Here is a 20,131-nt window from a genome sequence, read left to right as displayed (position 1 = left end):
GGCTCGTCCGTGCCAATAGGCAGTAGTGGTCGATGGGGCGTCTATCTATATGATGTCTATGCCCATGACAACGCAGCACGGTGTTCATCAGCTGAATAGCTGTTCTTACGACAGAAATATAAATATAATGCTGTTAACATAACGGTTGCAAATACATTTTTATTTTTACTTTACAAAAAGGCTTTTAAAACATGCGTGTATATGTCTGTGTGTCTCAACTGTAAAACTTTGGACCCTACATTACTTATCATTTCTTATGAAACTTTTCTTTATTTAAACATAACATGAAACAATTTGTACAGTGTAACTGATGAAAGATAAATTACAAGTTGAATGCCATAAAATGAAATCTGTGTATGTTTTGCAAAATAAATAAATACATAAAGTAGAATTTTAAGCTGTGTAAGCACCAGCACGTCCCAGCCGGGCTCGTCACTTATTTGGTTCCCCTGGACACATTTCTGTTGTGGTCTGTGTTATTTGCAGTGTGCTTCTGTTTTTGTGTTGTGAGCTTTTGCAGCACGTTTCTGTATTTGGGTGGTGTTAAGAGTATTTGGAGCTCACATGTGTTGTGAAACTGATGAAGATGTTTTCTGAATTTGCAGGTGTTATTACAATTTGCATACGTTTTTTTCTATTTGCATGCAGGGTTTTTTATTTGCATTCTTTTTTTTTTGTATTTGCATGCAGGGTTTTTATTTGCATGCGTTTTTTCTATTTGCATGCAGGTTTTTTGTATTTGCATGCTTTTTTTTTTTTTAATTTGCATGCATTTTCTTTTATCGGCATACGTTTTCTTCAGTTGCAGCGCGTTGAGCTTTCTCGGCCACTGTAATTAGGGGTCTAAGCAGCGAAGATGCAGCCAGGAACCCTATTGTGTTTGAACTGATTGGCTACTTCTGAATTCTTCTTTATTTTTCTGCCTAAAAGTCTATGCGTGACAGAGGCCTTTGTGACACATGTGTGTTGCTCCAACCTGTTTCATCAAACTATCAGTGAAGATTCAAGATAGACACTGCTGTAAAATAACCCACATAAGATACATTTCAATTGGATCACTAATCATTCACATAGGCCACTGGTGTTTGGACCCTGATGACTGACGCTTGCAGCTATATATTGTAGGCCTACCTTATATACAAATAATATTACTTTTACATGCATTTAATGATACGTAGACTTGCATATCACGTAAAAAATATTCAGTGGATCACTACAGTACACACATGATTGCTGATGTCAAAGCAGAATAAGTTTTACTTTTAATTTAAATACTTGTAATCTTGTGTGATTTCAAAGTTAAGTGATCTTAAAATTAAAGTCTTATAAGGAGTTCTAGAAGTTTAGTTTTGTTTGTTTTTTTTGTTTGTTTTTTTTGACAATTGTGTGTGGTATAGGTGATACCAGGGCAAATGTCTCTGTCTAAAAAACTATGGTCTTGTGGTTGTGTGTTCTGATGTCCAGATCGACACAAATAACAAATGTGCACGTAAGCATCTTTAAACTGTGTAAAAATTAAGAGCTATATCCAGATATTGTGCATATATATTTCAATTATAAAATATGATACTGTTTGATGCCTAATATATCTTGAAATCAGCTAGATTTTGGAAGCCCAGCAGCAATAGAAATAGAAAATTAATGTTTGTGTTGAGAGGCAGTTCTGCTTTGCCCCTTCTATTCTGCCTTTACTTGTTAAAACAGAGGAAGTCAGTGTCAGACTCATTCACTGTCACACATGTGTCTCAGAAAGCTGTAGCTCTCTAATCTATGACAGCATGAACCTGCTTTATGTCCTTTTATTGGTCCTTTGGCCAGCTTTCAGTAAGTTTATCACATTTCTCTGCTTCAGATTTTTTCTCTATTGTAAGGACAGGTGTTAATAAATTTTTTGCTTTGTTTTTGTACAGATTCATCTGATGCATGGTCCCGATATTATATAACAGGTGCACCATCTAATGACTTTATACATTTTTCTGTCAGAAAAATACAGTATATCAAAATATTTTAAAATACAAAGATAGCAGTCAATATGTTATTATTATAAAAAAAAATTGCTGTGTTTTTGTACAGAATCGCCTCACACATCTGAGTCTCCATTGACAGGTATCTAAAAATCTTAATCTATTTAATCAGTACACTTTTCTGTCATTATTCTAAATTCTGTTTTCAGTTAATATAATCTGCACAATATTTTATATATTCAGTCAATATTTGATATAGTTAGTCAAACTGTTTTCATTTGTGGAATTAAATGTGCATAGTCGCTAGATGAAGGTATGTGAATGTGTAAATATGAGAGACTGTGGTAAAAGAAAAGAGTAAAAAGACAAGCGAACTGCAATCTATGGCTGTATCCCAGATGGCACACTCCTTAATTCAATACTCCTTAGTTAATATTTTGCCATAATTAAACAAACAAAGCCAGCATTTTGCAAACAAACTCGATCTGCTTTGTAAAGGAAAGCTCGAATCGCAAACAAACAGAAAGCAATGTGCAAGTAGAAAGGTCCATTTAAATGAAATGCAGTGGAGTAACCCATGTGTTTTGCAAATATATATAAATAAGCCTTAATAATATTTCACAAATAAATACAAACCATCCTACAAACTGCATGTAGACTTTGAATAAATCTAGTGCATTCAAATGAATATCTGTCTGTTATATGATTGTGAGACACTTGGCTTTTTATGAGATCTCTCGGCTCGATTATCTCACAAATGCAGTTGGTTACATCAGGAAGTTGCAGACCTAAGAGGCGCTGGCATCGAGTCATCGAGAGTGTATTTTGGCTTCGCCCACGTCTTCACCCGCCCACAAACACTTCTGAGCACTGAAATCCCGAATGGGACACCCTAAACTAAAGACTCGTACACTTGGCAAGCAGACCAATCAACAAGATCCCTGGAGTCCCCACTCTCACTCCCAAGGCTTCAAAACACTCTTTAAAGTGCGAAAAGTGAATTTATTAAACATAAGTTAATAAGGAGCAACACAGTTCAGGAAGGGAAAAAAACAAATAAGAAAAACAAAGCTAACTATATTTGAAGGAAACACCTCCCTACCATGCTCCGATTCAATCAGGATTAGGATGAAGGACAAGGCGGCTTAACATTGCTAATCATAAAAACATCTGAGCTGGTGGTCATAAAAAGTACTTATAGTTAGGATCATCTTCCATTATTTCAACTTTAATATTGACACTATATTTGTCAGCATAGAATTCAATTTAATTGTTGATGTGTTTTTGTTTTGTACAGAGTCGCCTTTCACAACTCTACTTCCATCGCCAGGTGCATTATCTAAAAACCTTAATCTATTTAATCTACAGACTTTTCTGTCATTATTAGTTATTGTGTATTTAGTTAGTACAATTTTATATAATCTGCACATTATTTTATATATCCAGTCAATATATAATTTTTATATTTAGGATCATCTTTAAATCCCTGCGGATACTGGCAAAATGTTTCATGTTATTGGGCCACTGGTAAGTGTGGAGATTTATTATATATATATATATATATATATATATATATATATATATATATATATATATACACATATATACATACACATACATATTTTTGACATTCAGCTGTTCAAAACGTTTCTCTTTGTTTCATTGCAGCTCGACCCAACAAAATAAGCACAACACATTACCAGAAAGAGAGTAAGTCCACAGATTTGCACTCTTGCAATGATGCATAATTTTGGATATTAAAGTAAGATGACTTTTATTTACTGTATAGATAGATAGATAGATAGATAGATAGATAGATTGATAGATTGATAGATTGATAGATTGATAGATAGATAGATAGATAGATAGATAGATAGATAGATAGATAGATAGATAGATAGATAGATAGATAGATAGATAGATAGATAGATAGATAGATAGATATTATATATGCAGTATAATGCAGTATAATGACTGTCATTTTAGAACAGTTTTGTATTAATCAAGGGCGTAGGAACGTCTTTGACATTGGGGGGGACATACTGGCCACTATGAATCAACGTCTATCCCACCACCATAATAGTAACATACAGTTTGGTGATGCAGTACATGCAGTGGCGGTCTGTTTTGGGGCCCCCCTCCCACTACGTGAAGTCACCTGTGCTTGACGATTATTGACACAAATGTCACGCAATAATGATACATTATAAATGAATACATTGTTAATACAAAATAAATACTTAATAAAAAAATAAATGCCTACTTTTAATAAAAAAGTTTTAACTTTTACTTTACTCTTTTGCTAACTCTTTGAAACTTCTTAAAACAAACCGTGTCAAAATATATAAAAAATAAATTATGTGTTAAAATAATGACAAAGCTGAGAAATCAGAAACAAAATAAGAGCAAGGGTTCAATAATGACAATTATTGTTGAAAACTTTAAAAATATTATTATTTCTCAACTTTCTCAATACAGTGTAACTGTCCTCAAAATCTTTTTTATTATTATTATTGTAACAGACCTTTTTGGATTGTAAATGACATAATCCAACATTAACTCTGTTAACACCGGTAATGATGTACTAGCGCTCGTTGTATGTGTGTATGCAATGTATTTTTCCCCTCGGGGCGTGCCGTAGATGGGTCGTGCGCACTTGTTGGTACGGTCGCGGGATTTTGGAGATCTGATGTGTGGTATAATAATAAAGTGGAGAAGAGTTCAAACTGCTGTGTTTATTATTTATTCAAACTGCAAACAAAGGTATGTGATATTATAAATAAAATGGAGCTAATAACAAAAATATCATTCAGATGTCAGATTAGAAAAATCATGAAGGTTCCAGTTCAAAGCTGGTGCGTTTCAGTAAAATAGTGAAATTTCACGTTAACTTCTCTCTACCAATCAGATGCTCCGGTGAGTGAAATATATGAAGCAAATGGTGATTATTCAAACATGAAATGGGAAGGTTTGTTTGACTTGCTGGCAAAACTGGATATCTTCTTTGTCACGCTTTAAAAATAAAAGTTCCAAATGTACAGTTTTTGTTCCTGCGGTAGGTTAGGTATGGAATTTTTTGGGTGGGACACATGCCGCATTTTTCAATATTGAGGGGGACACGTCCCCCCCGGTTCCTACGCCAGTGGTATTAATAAATATGTCAATGTTATTTCAGATGCTCCAGAGCCCAACATCGCAGTGTACCGGCAGATGCAGGACAGAGAGCATGTGATAGTGATGTGTTCATTTGGCAGGAGGTTCACTAAGAGCTCTTTCCAGCTGTCAGTGGAGGGTGAACACAACTACACACTGAAGGACCCACTGTGTTATTCAAATGAGAAGTGTGTGTTCGTTGTGAAAGCGAGTCCACCTGTTTCCTTCACCTGTGTGCACGAGATTAACTCTGCGGTGAACCGTCGCAGTGAGACTTCCATCTACAGCCCATCTGGTAAAACAAACTGAGAATACACTACAAATGACATTTTCAAAAGTATTGTAATCCTAATACTGTTATGATGGCATGATAGATTTTGACACCTCAACATATGTCAATGTACCAAAACACTTGCATTTAAAGGGTAGGGTACACGCGATCCTAGGGCGTCATCTAACTGACGCTAAAGGGCGCCTAAAGCGTCAGATATTGAAGCATGGTCAAATGCTTTCCAAGGCGTCAGTTAGGTGACGCCTGCCTTGGGGATGAGAATGGGCTGGAAATAAATGTTTAAATACATTTTCATATAGGTTTTTATCACTAGGGAAGTCACTTAATTGTTTAATGGCTATAAATGCAGCTTTTCAAAATTAAAAAGTGAAGAAAAAAAAAAGAACATGTATTAAGCTCAAAACAGCCCCATCATGAGCGTGTTGTATTACAACACACAAAGTCAGCAGATTTGCTGTTGTACTAATGCATAATTTTTGGTTATTTAAAGGAAGAAATTATTCTTTTTATTTGTTCATTTCGAAATGAAATTAATCAACATAACTAATCACCATATATGGACACATCAACAACAGCGAGATCTATACAGTCTGGTAAAACATAAATATACTACAAATGGCACTTTCAGATAAAAGAAGTATTGTAATCCTAATGCCTATTACTTGCATGTTGGATCCAGGCTCTTTAAAATAAATCTCATACGGTATGTGCCCTGAAGACCCGGGGGTGTAAATGTATATTTTTTCTATTACAGAATAATCAAATGAATTTCCCATGTTTTTTACAAGGGAACTGTTCCAAAAACACGTTTTCCTTATGCAAATCATATGGAAAACGTCACATGTGACCGCATATGTTTTTACACATGTGAAATTCATGTGGTTTTGCTGGTCCTTGTGTTTGCTTTCAGATTTTTCTGCAATCTTGGATCATTGTGAGGAAGGAGTCTCTTCATTCTATATTGGCTTTTTCTCCTTCATTGTTGTTGGTCTCGTCATCATGACAGCTGCAGTGATCATAGCCACCTTTAAGAGCAATGCTAAAGGTGAGCATTTCACCCAAACAAATAATAATTCTGATATATTCATTTAAAACTATACTGTATGCATCATTTATGTTGTAGCACTTGGTTTTAGAAAAGCTCAAAAGAACAAGAAAACATCTCAAAAGCGGTCTTTTTGGCACAAGAAAAATATATTAAACATGTTATAGAACAACAACAAAAAAATTGCAACAATATTGTGATGATACTGTATATACCGTGATAAAAGCTTCAGTAATAATCGCAATTTGAGTTAAAATTTTGGAGTTTGTCATTTATTTAGCTGTGTGTTGTTGCCACATTCATGCTGCTGTACGCAATATTAAATCAAATCAGACACAAAATAAGCAGAATGCATTTGTTTTTCAACAGGTCCAAAGATTACTGGGGCATCTGATGAATATATTAATGTATAAGAAGAGATCCGAGTTTCTGAAGAGGAAAGAATGGACAACTAATCAATTAATCAATTCAGATTAATACAATTTTCTGCATGCTGAACTGTATTACTCTTTCAACATTCAAGTAAAATCCTTATTTTATATCTAGTATCTCGCAACAGTGAGTACACCCCTCACATTTCAGCAAACATTAGTCTATTGAGAAAAGAAGTATATTTAGAAAAGAATATATATTCTATGTATATTTAACTATATTTAGAAAAGAAGTTATAAATGGCTTTCCAAATAGGATCCCATATGAATTTATTAAGGTGTGAGACGTGAGTTGTTTGTTTTTGATTTTATTCCCACTGGAACTGGTCGCCCATTTTATAGAGGACCACAATGGAAATAAGCCTGAGGCTTTTTTGTGTATTTTATCCTCGACAAGTTGCATTGAAATGTATATGAATTGCCTCTGGCATGATTGTATACGTTTATGATCATTGTTGAATAAATCAAATAAAAAAAAAATCAAAACTAAAATTAATAAATGCTGTAGTAGTATTATTCATTGTTAGTTAATATTAACTAAAGTTAATTTCAACATTTAGTAATACATTATTAAAATCAAAAGTTGTATTTTTTTACCATATGTCCTGTGAACTAACATGAACACACAATGAATGACTGTATTTTTTATTAACTAACATTAAAAAAGTTTAAAAAATACTGTAATTAATTAATTGCCTATAGTTTGTGGTAGTTATTACATTTTAGCAAATGAGAACTTATTGTAAACTGTTACCAAAAAAAAAAGTCATACACTTGCAAAAAAAAACAAAAAAAAACAAACAAAAAAAAAACAGGAACCCATTTTTACTCAGAAATGTATCAATTTAATAAATGATTAGAAAGCAATGTCTCTTTGATAGAGAAAAGTTTCTTCATCTCGGGAAAGCCCAACTAATGTTTATTTTGGTCTTATTCCTCTTTTTGTCGAAAACCTTTTAAGCAGAAGAGCGTATTTTTTTTTCTGTGGAAGTTCCCTATTCTGTGATGCGCTTTCCCATCTTATTTTTATGCAGTGTAAGCAGAAACTGGCAGTCTCCTCCTCATAAAGGCCAACAGTTTCAAAGAGGCAGGGTTTATGCAGTTTGGAAAAGTATGGAATTTGAGTAATTTCCAGGTGTGGATAAGTAGAAAAAAGTTTGTTTTACAGACTACTGCCCCTGTTCAGTTTTATATACGTATATGGAGGTTTTAAAGCTGTAAAGCCCGGCTCCGATCAGTGGGTGAAGTCTTTTCTCGTGGCAAATCATTTTTGATTAAATGCAATACATTTTTCATATGTTTTCTCTCGTTATTTCATCTGACTCCAAAAATGAAAATGTTTCTAATGATATCAGTGCATCATTATACAAGCGAATTATTGAATGTTCCCTTTAACTAATGAAATTATGTCAGTTAGAATTTTTAAAATGTTAAAATTTATTATGTCAGGTAAATATATAAGTTCAAAGATAATCAATACAAAACATCAAATGTTCTGGAATAAAGACATTAAAATGTTAATTTGCTTTGTTCTCTCAGAGAGTTGCGCTATCTTCCAGTTTTTCCAGTCTTACATGATGAAAAGAAACCTAAAATGCTTTGTAAGCGCATGTTAACACTTTAAGAGAAAAAAAAAACAGAAAAAAAAGATTTAGAGACTGTATTTACCTACTTTACTTACTAAATATAATGCTGAAAATAATGTTGAATGAACCACGAAATATGACTCTGAAAAATCTAGAGGTGTGAAAATTTGAGTCTGAAAAGGTATGAAATGGAAAATGTTTATAGGAACCCTGAAGAGAGGTTACAGAGAAGTGATTCAGGAAATCAAAAGAATGGGATAAAAAAATAAATGTAAATGTTGAAAGATATTTTGAAGAATTTTGGTAAACAGACAGATGATTCGTTCATCTTCGGAACACAAATAAAGATATTTTTGATTGAATCTGAGGGCTGGATCAGTCCTACATAGACAGCCTGAGGGACTGCCTCTTGACGGCCCAGAAAGTCATTAAAAGAAAAGGTTTAAATATTCCATGTGCCTACAGTGGCTCAACTATAACTTTATCAAGCGACGAGACTACTTTTTGTGCGAAAAAAAACGTAAATAACCACTTTATTCGACTTTCCATTACTTCCTTATGGGCGCATGCGCGAGAACTGAGACGAGACCGTTCTTCTTCGACTACTTTTGTTACCGGCTGCTCACCGCTTAGGAGTTTTACCGCCCCCTACCGTATAAGATGACATACTGCTTGTAAACAGAACGTTTTGCGCCTCCGGCTATATCAGTACGTCATCTTATACGGTAGGGGGCGGTAAAACTCCTAAGCGGTGAGCAGCCGGTAACAAAAAGTAGTCGAAGAAGAACGGTCTCGTCTCAGTTCTCGCGCATGCGCCCATAAGGAAGTAATGGAAAGTCGAATAAAGTGGTTATTTACGTTTTTTTCGCACAAAAAGTAGTCACGTCGCTTGATAAAGTTATAGTTGAGCCACTGTAGGCACATGGAATATTTAAACCTTTTCTTTTAATGACTTTCTGGGCCGTCAAGAGGCAGTCCCTCAGGCTGTCTATGTAGGACTGATCCAGCCCTCAGATTCAATCAAAAATATCTTCATTTGTGTTCCGAAGATGAACGAAGGTCTTACGGGGTTGGTACAGCATGGGGGTGAGTAATTAATGACTTAATTTTCTTTTTTGGGTGAACTAACCCTTTAAAAGCTGGATGGTGTTTATCATGCTGCACTGCGTTTTATAACAAATGCTTGCTCACGTACTCATCATTGTTTGCTGAACAACTATGTAGATTGGTCCTCTTTATATCAAAGAAGGAAATCACATGTTAGTATATTACACTGTAAAGGCATTGCTGGGTAAGCTTTCAAATTACATTTCGGGATTTTATGCTTAAGAACTATAACTTTATAGGACAGTTTAGGTCCCATAAAGTCAAGTGCATATATATTGAAATTTGGGATTTCATCATTTCACTCTCTTAAAACTCATTCTTTCCTTTCACTTTCTTTCTTTCTGCAACTCATGTGAATGTGTTTTTGATATTAGTTTTATGTGTTAGAATAATCAAAGTCTCGTTAGTATTTAAAGAGAAGAGTCTTGGGTAAGTGCTTACGAATTCAATATCTTAAACTGCTGAGCTTGTGTTACCAAGCTAATAAATTGAAAAAAAAAAATTATATATATTTTTTTAATAAACATAATTCACCAACTATATTGCTAAAAGGACCTGATTTTTCCAACGCTATCTCACGACCAATTCGTACGAATTTGTACGAGTGATTAAAAGGGGTCAGATGAATTCATACAAATACAGCATCACGGCCCTGCCCACAGCCGGTGCCGGAAGAAAAAATTCAATACAATTTCTCCATTGACATTTGAGATATAAGCCATAAAAACGTAACCATACATGGTAGACTTAAAACCAGCTACGGCTGTACTAAGCGATTGTATATGCTCATATAAACGGCAAAAGTTCATGGGGCACTAACCTTGTTTTAAGTTAAATGCCTTTTATTCGCGATGTATTGGATAAGTACTTCATTACCCACAATCCTGAACAATCCCACAGTGATGCATCTGATCGGTGCAAGTCGTGTCACGTGTCTGAAACCCCGCCAAGGTACGTGAAGACTGAAGATCGTGTAATGACGTATAGGGCTAAGTTCATTGGTCGCACCTCAGAGACGCCACTCGCCACTAAAATATGTACGATTTAGCAAAAATCATTCTAATTCGCACAAGTGAGGTTGTTTGAAATTGTAAGAATTAGCCACCTCGTAAAATTCGTACGAATTGCCGTGAGATCGGGTTGGATTTTTCATATCAACAGAAAAATATACCCGGATAACCTGGCTTCTCTTGAGACTCCTCTCCTTCGCAGCATAATGATATGCTAAAGCCAGCCCTCACGTAGATGTGATTGGTTAAAATATTTGTGACTGCGTTTTTGAGACCGTCTCTGGTTCACTGCAGTTTTAAGGAGAAAATTCTCAGCAATGGTGTTGATTTATGAATTTACACATGGTTTGTCTTAAAGCATATTGAAAACACCACATAAACAACATTAAAAACTTGATTTTCACTTTAATACACTGCTGGTGGTTCCCATGTGGTGTATATTTAACAATGAAGATTTTGCCGTGTATGAAGTTAATTTTTGTCATAATAGCCACTTCTGCTTTTCACTCCTACTCTATATTTCTTTGTAACACTTAATAGACTTCCTCTGTATTAAAGCCCAGTCTCTGCCACATGTGTCTCAGAAAGCTGTAGCTCTCTAATCTATGACAGCATGAACCTGCTTTCTATCCTTTTATTGGTCCTTTGGTCAGCTTTCAGTAAGTGGATCACATTTCTCTGCCTCAGATTTTGTGTCTATAAACTATGTATAAGGTTGGAGTCAATATCATTTTTTCTGTGTTTTGTACAGATGGGGCTGATGCATGGGACCCAGATTACCATACAACAACAGGTGCATTAAGTTTAATCTATACACTTTTCAGTTATTTTTTATTCTACAAGGATAGCATCAATATAATTTTGCTGTCTGTTTGTACAGCTTCTCCTGATGCATGGCATACTACTACTACTTCAGTGACAGGTGCGTCATCCGATCTAATCACTTTAATCGGTCAGTCTTCATTTTCAAAAAACTTTAAAAGATATGATGAGTCATTATAATTTGTGTTTTACACCGGTCAATGGTACAACAGTTTCGATGGCATCGTCTGTCTACTGACTTTAAAGGGATCGTTCATTTTGAAATTAATTTTTGATATGTTTTAGCTTACCTCAAGGGCATAAAACATATCAACAATTAATTTCAAAGTGAACTATCCCTTTAATCTATATAATTTAATGTCAGTGTTCTTTAAGAAAAATATTTTAAAGTGCAATTTAAAAAAATTGAGACGAACCGTGACTGTCATGGGGCGGATTTTTAAACAGCCGAGGGCATGGTAGCTGTAGCTCAGTACCAAGGGTGTGGTGAGCTAAAACCTGCGAACCGCAAACATCCAATAGGAAAATTCAACTGCAGTAGCCACTGTTCAACCTAAAGAGGGCAGCACTAAGACGTTTTTACACCGTATATTGTAGAAATAAAACACTTTATACCCAAAATGTCAAAAAAATTACTCGAATCAATGATCAGCATTAAAAAAGCCCATTCTTACAGATCATTAACCAAAAAAGTTGGTTTAGGGTTTACTTACCCTTTAAAGGGGTCATGTACTGAATTATTTTTTATTAGATAGAATTATTTTAAAAAAATTACATAGATGTAAGTATAACTTTTACAATAAAACTGTCATAATTTAAAAAAAGCTAATTTTTTACTCTGATTTTAGGCCTTTTTGTTAGCCCATTTAGGGTGTACTCACACTAGGCGATCTGAACCGCGCCCAAGCACGTTTGACCCCCAAAGTCTGATTTGTTTGACTAGTGTGATCGCTCCGTATCGTACACGGGCTTGGTTATAAGGTGGAGGCTTGGAAGAGGTGGGCCAGAGCACAGTTCAGTCGGGTTTGGATGCAGTACACATAGTGTCCAGCACCTTCTTGATGAACAGGGTTTATAGTTCACGAGTAAAGCTGTAAAGTAAATACTGCAAATATAGCAGTCCTTCAGTTACTGATCGGATCAGTCAGATTAAATGGAATAAAAAAAAAATAGGTAGAGTAAAACCAAATAATTTTTTTCAATAATTATAATATATCATTATTGCATATATTTTATTAAATATACAATTATTACATTTCATTTGAACAGAACTTTTTTCATAGGCACCACCACAAAAATATTATTTTATGTGTGTAAATTGTGTAATATGAGTATATTAAAATTGAAAATAATAGACCAGAACTATAATGACAATTTTTTTTTTAAATATATATATAAATTAATGTATGTGTGACACAAAAAGGCTGTTTATTATTTTGGCCGGTAAAAAAGTATGCTTGGCTGGTGGATTTGTTCATCTACCAGTCCTCGTAGCAGGTGAATCAAAAAGTAAATTTAGCGAATTTATACACACAGCAAAGTTCTTTATGATTTTCCACTAAGGGCCGGGGTAAAACGAAATTTGAAATATGTGACTATCGATATACTCAGGGGTGCATATAACTGGTGGGCAGGTGAGCATGCGTGGTAAAAATAAACGATGCACAGCAGAAAACGTGGAGGAAAGTGCTTTTGAGTACTAATGTTTTTGGGGACAGGAACCCGGTTACACTGGAGTAGAATTTTTCTCCATCTCTAGTAACATTGCAGTCATGATGATTAATTATTAGTTGTTAAATGTATTTATTACGTTTTATCTAGGGCACTATGAATTCCTTAATGCAGAAAATGCAGACAGAATCCATTAATAAAAACGAAATTTACTGTATAATGTGGAATTTCAAAGAATTTGTAGGGACTTTAAAGTACTTTTTGGCATGATTGTGTTTAAAATACTATACACTAAACAATCAATCACAAGAAAATTAAATATAAAATGTAAAAAAATTCTTACTTCAATGCACAATCAGTCTCGGCCTGTTGTGACACAGCGTCTAGTTTTTTTAGTTTTATAAATTTATACAGTATGTAACGTATTGCCTTTTACAGTGTCTGATATATTTTTCCATACATTCAGAAACCAGCCCCTTCCTTATCTACAACGAGGACCACAACAAATGTTTGACAGTTGTGAGTGCTAATGTAGAGGCTGCATCATGTGACGAATCATCTGAGGCACAGTATTTCAGATGGATTTCCTCTTCACGAATCATCAGCCTCTCTTTAGGTCTCTGTTTGGGGGCAAAGAAGATAGAAGACTGGGCCCAAATTATCCTTCTGCCCTGCAATGAGTCTAACCCCGGACAAACCTGGGAATGTAAAAATGAGACCTTGTTTGGATTGAAGGGACATCCACTGCACCTGAACCATAGAAATGAAGATAACAAAAATATGGTGTTGTTTACTGGAACAGGTGTTTGGAGTCGATGGCAGATTTATGGGACCAACGAAAATTTGTGTTCTCATGGATATCAAGGTATGACCAAAAGTCTATAATATTATTTGGACACAAATATTTGGAGATATTTGGGCAACCATTAAGCCCTTTATACTGACAAAATGTAACATTCATATTTAATGTCTATTGATATATAATGAATTTCCCTGTGTGATGTTAGCATTTGTTAAACTAGGTGACAGACTTGATTAGATCAAAGTCTTAAACCATTCTAAATTAAACTTGCACCCTTAATTTCATTTATTTATGTTCTGCAGAGATGTCTAGTATAGGTGGTAATTCACTTGGGAAACCATGCCATTTCCCTTTTAAGTTTAATGGCAAGTGGTACGCTGAGTGCACTGTGGATGGCAGGACTGATGGTCATCTGTGGTGTTCAACAGAAAAAAATTACGACAACGGTGGACAGTGGGGCTTCTGCCCCACAAAAAGTAAGTCAACACAGTTATATTCACTACAGAAACATTGCCATTTTAATGACTACTACAAGTACACTGTGGAAAATATTATGTGCTATTTACTTAAAAATATCATGTTTAATACTGTTACTATAATTTCTTTGGAAACAAACTTGTTACTGCACTGGCATTAGCAAAGTTTACTTGACTACACCAACAGTAGCAAAAACATAGAATATGCTATATTAGTTATATAATAAAAGGGCAGGCTCTCCTTCATTACTACCACATTATAAATTAATTTAAAAAAAGAAAGCCCAGTGCGACCAGCCCGTGTAGCAACAGCACACTTCTGAAGAGCGGAAGAGGCGTTTAAGGACATTTTCACATCTGTAATTCGGTTCATTTGGTCCGCAACAGGCGTTTTGGTTCCTTTTCACACATTGGTATGGTCAGAATCGGTTGATGAGTTGATGACACAAACCAAAATGCAATCACATGACAACATCCACATTCAACATCCACAATGTTTTAACATTACACCTTAATTGGAAATAAATTATATTTTTGTTTACACAAGTTTAAAATGTTTACTTGTAGTGGTAACCATGGAAATCTACATTATATTATAGGTCTAATTGGACTATGGTCACTCAATGTAACATTCAGACTGCCAGTGACAGGCTGTTGCACCCATTAAATGATTTATATTAAAATTAGTTACAGAATAGTACATCAGTATGAACTTTTAACATTCAATTTAAAACTATGTAATTGCACAAACTATGTATGTAGGTTACAATATCAATTTGTGAAATAGCTCAAACGTTTTTTTTTTCCTGTTTTTTTTCTGTCTTCTGTTAAGCATTGCTCAACAGTGCGTGGTTTCGTATGATACTTTTGGCAGTGTGTGAATGCTCTCTGTGATTGATTGGTTCTGACTTGCAGCTTTTGCGCACATTCAGATGAGCAGGAAAATGTTCTACAACACAATTATTCACTAACATGGGTTAATCATCCAATTATGTTAAAATATTTTTATTTGAGTATCGATACTTTCGATATTCGTCATCAGTATCGATGTATACAGTAGATACTTTATATCGATCTGATCCCTACTCGGCCATTAAATCTAGTCCCGTGCCTCACTCTTTTGCTTTGGGTCCTGCAGTATTCCCGAGGGAGTGCAGATCTCTAGTTAGAGAGTCTCTAGTTTTTATGTGTGCGTCATTTATATAAAACAATGGGTGAGTACGAAACCTGTAGGAATGAGTAAAATTATGCCCAATACTCGCAACCCAGCGCCGAAATTTAGAACCTAACACCAACACTCTTTAACTGGAGTAAATGAAAGGATAATATATGTATATATATATATAATATTTCTAGTTTCATCTTGGCTCTCAGTTTGAAGAATATATTGCAAATAAGCATGTTGGTGTGTTTTATTTCAGATGTCTCACAGCCCAACATCACAGTGTATGGGCAAATGCAGGACAGAGCGCATGTAATAGTGATGTGTTCATTTGGGAGGTGGTCCATTGAGAGCTCTTTCCAGCTGTCAGTGGAGGGTGAACACAACTACACAATGAAGGACACACTGTGTTATTCACTTCATTATAAGTGTATGTTTGATGTGAAAGTGAGTCCTCCTGTTTCCTTCACCTGTGTGCACGAGATTAATTCAGCGGTGAACCGTCGCAGTGAGACTTACACCTACAGCCCATATGGTAAAACAGAATGTAACAATAATTAAAATTCTAATGCTCTATTTTGACACCTGAATGTCAACGTAATCTAAACACTTGAAAAAAAAAATGTTTTGTCCTGTCAAGTATAATGTGGTTTCCCTGTAATAATTTAATGGCAGTGATACAGTTGTATACAAGTACAGGCTCATTATTTCATGTTCTGTAATTTATTAATATTATTAAAGGGATAGTTCACTTTTAAATTATTTTTGGTATGTTTTAGCTTACCTCAAGGGCATCCAAGATGTAGGTGTCTTTGTTTCCAGTAGTTTCAATTTTAAGATTTTTAGGTCAAACCGTTCTTGTCTGTCAGTCATATAATGGAGGTCTATGGTCACCACCTTAAAGAGCATGCACAGAGAAGTCCAAATCATACATGATTTAATGACTCATAAATGTAAGTACACATTGATGGCCTAAGACACGAAACGAGCGGTTTGTGTGAAAAACGAACAGTATTTATATCGTTTTTACCTCTCGTAACCACAGCCACGTCCAAGTGATCTGAGGGCACGTTGTCTTGTTGTCTGTTGATATATCGAAATCGTCTTTCATTGCAATTTCCTGTATATCTAAATATGTGTTTACATCTTCACAGTGAAGGGTAACACTTCTGAAATCTCTGTGTAAACAATGAGTGACGTACACGCGAGAGATCACTTCCGGCGCTTGCGCAGACCAAAGCGCCGTTCGTTTTTATATTGTCTTCTCTGTGTATGCTCTTTGAGGTGGTGACCATAGACCTCCATTATATGACTGACAGACAAGACCGGTTTGACCTAAAAATATCAAAATTGAAACTACTGCGGAAACAAAGACACCTACATCTTGGAGGTCCTTGAGGTAAGCTAAAACGTACCAAAAATGAATTTCAAAGTGAACTATCCCTTTAAATAATTTATTCATTAATTGTAAAAAGTAAATAAAAATGACTGTGTTTCTCTTTTTTACTGAAGCTGAAGCCACCAACATGAGCACAACATCTTACCAGACACAAAGTAAGTCAGCAGATTTGCTGTTTGATGCTTTTTGATTTTGGTTACTACCGATTTATTTATTTTTTGAATGAATGAAGGTATGGATAATCTCTTTCTTATTAGTTAAGGTTTAGATAAGCATTTACATTTTTCTAATGGTTTAGTGGTTATAAATACAGCTTTCCAAAATTGTAAAAAGTAAAATATACTTTGTATGTTTATCTTATACATCTTATAGAAACTCAAACCCCCAACATGACATGAGGGTTTGAGCTTCTATTAGATATATGAAAATATGTATTACATAGAGAACAATAAAGGCTTGTCACACCAAGGATGATAACTATAAAGATAACGATAAAGATATAGGCTAGTTCTAAAAATCTTTCTCCATATTAAAGAATAGCAGAGTTCACACCACAACTATAACGATAAAGATAGGAGGAATAATATCTTTGGGATTTTTTTGCTAATATATATATGCATGTGTGTGTGTTTATTTATTTATAGGGGATGGTGCTAGGAAGTAGTAGATCAACATTCGAGATGCCTATCATCCATTTTCACTACTTTGAACCCACAACGCGCGAACAGAATAAAAAGATGCGCGATCATGCGTTGGTGTGGTTGCTAATATAGTTATCATTATAGTTGTCGTTCTTTGTGTGAACAGGCTTTAAGTAAGTGGACTTACAGTGTTTTATTAATGTTTTATTTGAATTATTAAAGTAACAGCTTATTTATTCATTTATTTATTTTAATTTAAAATGAACATTACCAGCACCATATGTGGCAAAGACATGCCTCATTTACAAATTGTTTATTAGCATTCCTAAATTACAGTGAGACCTACAGTTGTAATCATACACTCTAAAAAATGCTGGGTTGTTTTAAACCAACTTTGGGTCAAATATGGACTAACCCAGCCGTTGGGTTAAATTTTTACATTACATTTTTAACCCAACATTTCGGGTTTGTCCATATTTGACCCAAAATTGGGTTAAAACAACCCAGCATTTTTTAGAGTGTAATTATTCAACCCCCATTGCAAATTAGGTTTACCCACCATATTCTGCGCCCGTTCTATTTCCTAATCAGTTTAGGGTTTCCTAATCGGACTAAACGGTTTTCCACTTCCTGTTGAAGTTTTGTTTACATAGAATGCTAGCACTCTAGTCCAGACCCCTCATCTATACAATGATATATTATATAGATCAGTGGTCTAGACATTTGAAAAATATCAGTCTACACATGCGTTTTATATTCACAGACATGACCGTTCTGAAAGCGACTTTAAAACTTTCACAGAGATATTAAAGAGAAACCACAAAGAAACCTTTCTTTAAAGTGAATTTCGTTTTTTATTAATTGAATCTTAATTTAAATCAATGTTTCATCCACCAATTGACTGGTTTTAATAAATAAGAAGTATATTTAGAATATATATATATATAAAAAATAGATGATCATGACGGAGGCGACAGCGCGCAAACTGGACTTTGGCCTGAAACTCGGCGTAACGTTATGCCTAACCTCACAGGCATGGTTTGGCATGACTGTGCGCAAAGTGCGCTCCCATTATCTCTGTTATTAACAATGAATCTTTCATAATATATACATGCGTTGTTTGTTATAATTCGAGAATTTGCCAGCATACATCACTGAACAAAAAGTCAGTTTTGAGCGGTGAGGGAAGTCTATCGTTACTAAATCAACACATATGTCTGTGATTGGCTACATCGCTCAAAGCTGCAAAAATGATATAGGCTAATAAATAGAAACTCTGGCCTGTAAATCGTTTAATTTAGTTTTAGTTGTTCTTGTTACTTTTCTGCAACAGGTGAATAAAATTGTATTAGCTTTTATGTTTTATTCAGAGATATTTCTAGTTTGCAGGAGTCAAACTAGAAAACAAAACAAAACAAAACAAAAACTGTGAATGTAACTGTATTATTATTAATATTTTTTTTTTGGGGGGGGGGGGGATATGTTTCTTGTGTTTGCTTTCAGATTTAACTGAAAATCAGCATGATAAAGGAGTATCTTTATTCCTCGTCGGCTTTTTCTCCTGCATTGCTGTTAGTCTCGTCATCATGACTGTGGTAGTGATCATCAGGAGCAAAAGTATGTTTCATCCAATCAACTCATCTTCATGTCTAATATTCATTTGCACATAGCTTTGTGTTTTGCCACATTGTTTAGATTTGTTTCAACAGGTTCAGTGTTTACTGGGACAGCTAATGCTATATGGATGTATAAGAAGACAGAGTTCCAGAAGTGGAAAGAAGAGACAACCAATCAATTAATCGACTCAGATTAATCAAATCATTTTCTGCATGCTGAATTATAATACTCTTTCAAAATAAAAGTAAAATACCTATCATAATAATTGTATCTACATCTTATTTTAAATCACAATTTTTAAAATTGAAGGTTACTTTTACTGAATTCATAACCATGAATTAAATCTCTATTCTTCTACTACTTTATCGCTGGCTTTAATATTCTCGTTCACTCTTGAAGTTCTGTATTGAAAATATCTGTGGCTTTGGCATTTAACTTTTTTCTCATTTGTAAGTAATTTAGAAGTGTACATGCAAAATGAATAAATACGTTTTGCATATTATGCATTTTACATAAATCTAGAATTTATGTTTACATTTTACATGCCTTGTTTTTACTATGTCTTAGTTATAATAATATTCACTGTACTACTACCACTACACAATTCTGAAAACTTCATGTCACTTGCATTTTTGATTATACTGCAAGATAAAAAGGTACTGCAAAATCCCGAAATTGTGAATTGTCATTATTTTGTACAGCCAGACATTATTTACCCATTGATCTGATTTTTCAGATTGCAGTAGTAAATTTTCACCATCTTTACCATGCAAAATCACAAGCACTCTCTCTCTCTCTCCAGAGTAACTGTGAAGCTCCTCCCCCTCCCTCCCTCCCTCCCTCCCTCCCTCTCTCTCTCTCTCTCTCTCCAGCAGTGAAGCTCCTCCCCCTCCCTCTGTCTCTCTCTCCAGAGTAACAGTGAAGCTCCTCCCTCCCTCCCTCCCTCCCTCCCT

The 20,131-nt window shown here is 34.8% G+C and overlaps 2 protein-coding genes across 3 annotated transcripts; both read left to right on the top strand.

Moving 5' to 3' along the window:
• Nucleotides 1–1,739: 1,739 nt before the first annotated feature.
• LOC120481658 (uncharacterized) lies at nucleotides 1,740–7,408 on the top strand. Its single transcript, XM_089119863.1, has 9 exons — nucleotides 1,740–1,824; nucleotides 1,911–1,946; nucleotides 2,074–2,106; nucleotides 3,262–3,294; nucleotides 3,435–3,491; nucleotides 3,633–3,674; nucleotides 5,140–5,412; nucleotides 6,320–6,454; nucleotides 6,824–7,408. Exons 1-9 carry the CDS (start codon nucleotides 1,779–1,781, stop codon nucleotides 6,865–6,867), a joined length of 699 nt encoding a protein of 232 aa, XP_088975989.1. The 5' UTR covers nucleotides 1,740–1,778; the 3' UTR covers nucleotides 6,868–7,408.
• A 3,725-nt stretch (nucleotides 7,409–11,133) lies between these two features.
• Nucleotides 11,134–19,846, top strand: LOC120481587 (uncharacterized). Of its 2 annotated transcripts, none has more exons than XM_039675316.2 (9): nucleotides 11,134–11,247; nucleotides 11,340–11,381; nucleotides 11,469–11,510; nucleotides 13,548–13,946; nucleotides 14,186–14,359; nucleotides 15,781–16,056; nucleotides 17,034–17,075; nucleotides 19,065–19,178; nucleotides 19,271–19,846. In XM_039675316.2, the coding sequence occupies exons 1-9, from the start codon at nucleotides 11,202–11,204 to the stop codon at nucleotides 19,372–19,374; spliced, it is 1,239 nt and encodes a 412-aa protein (XP_039531250.2). In that variant the 5' UTR covers nucleotides 11,134–11,201; the 3' UTR covers nucleotides 19,375–19,846. The 2 variants fall into 2 exon arrangements, with proteins under 2 accessions (XP_039531250.2, XP_088975987.1); XM_089119861.1 differs by having other exon boundaries at nucleotides 11,469–11,540.
• Nucleotides 19,847–20,131: the final 285 nt, after the last annotated feature.

This window comes from Pimephales promelas, chromosome 14, assembly GCF_988280905.1.
Source record: "Pimephales promelas chromosome 14, fPimPro1.hap1.1, whole genome shotgun sequence".
Taxonomy (NCBI): Eukaryota; Metazoa; Chordata; class Actinopteri; order Cypriniformes; family Leuciscidae; genus Pimephales; species Pimephales promelas.
This window is presented reverse-complemented; position numbering and strand designations above follow the sequence as displayed.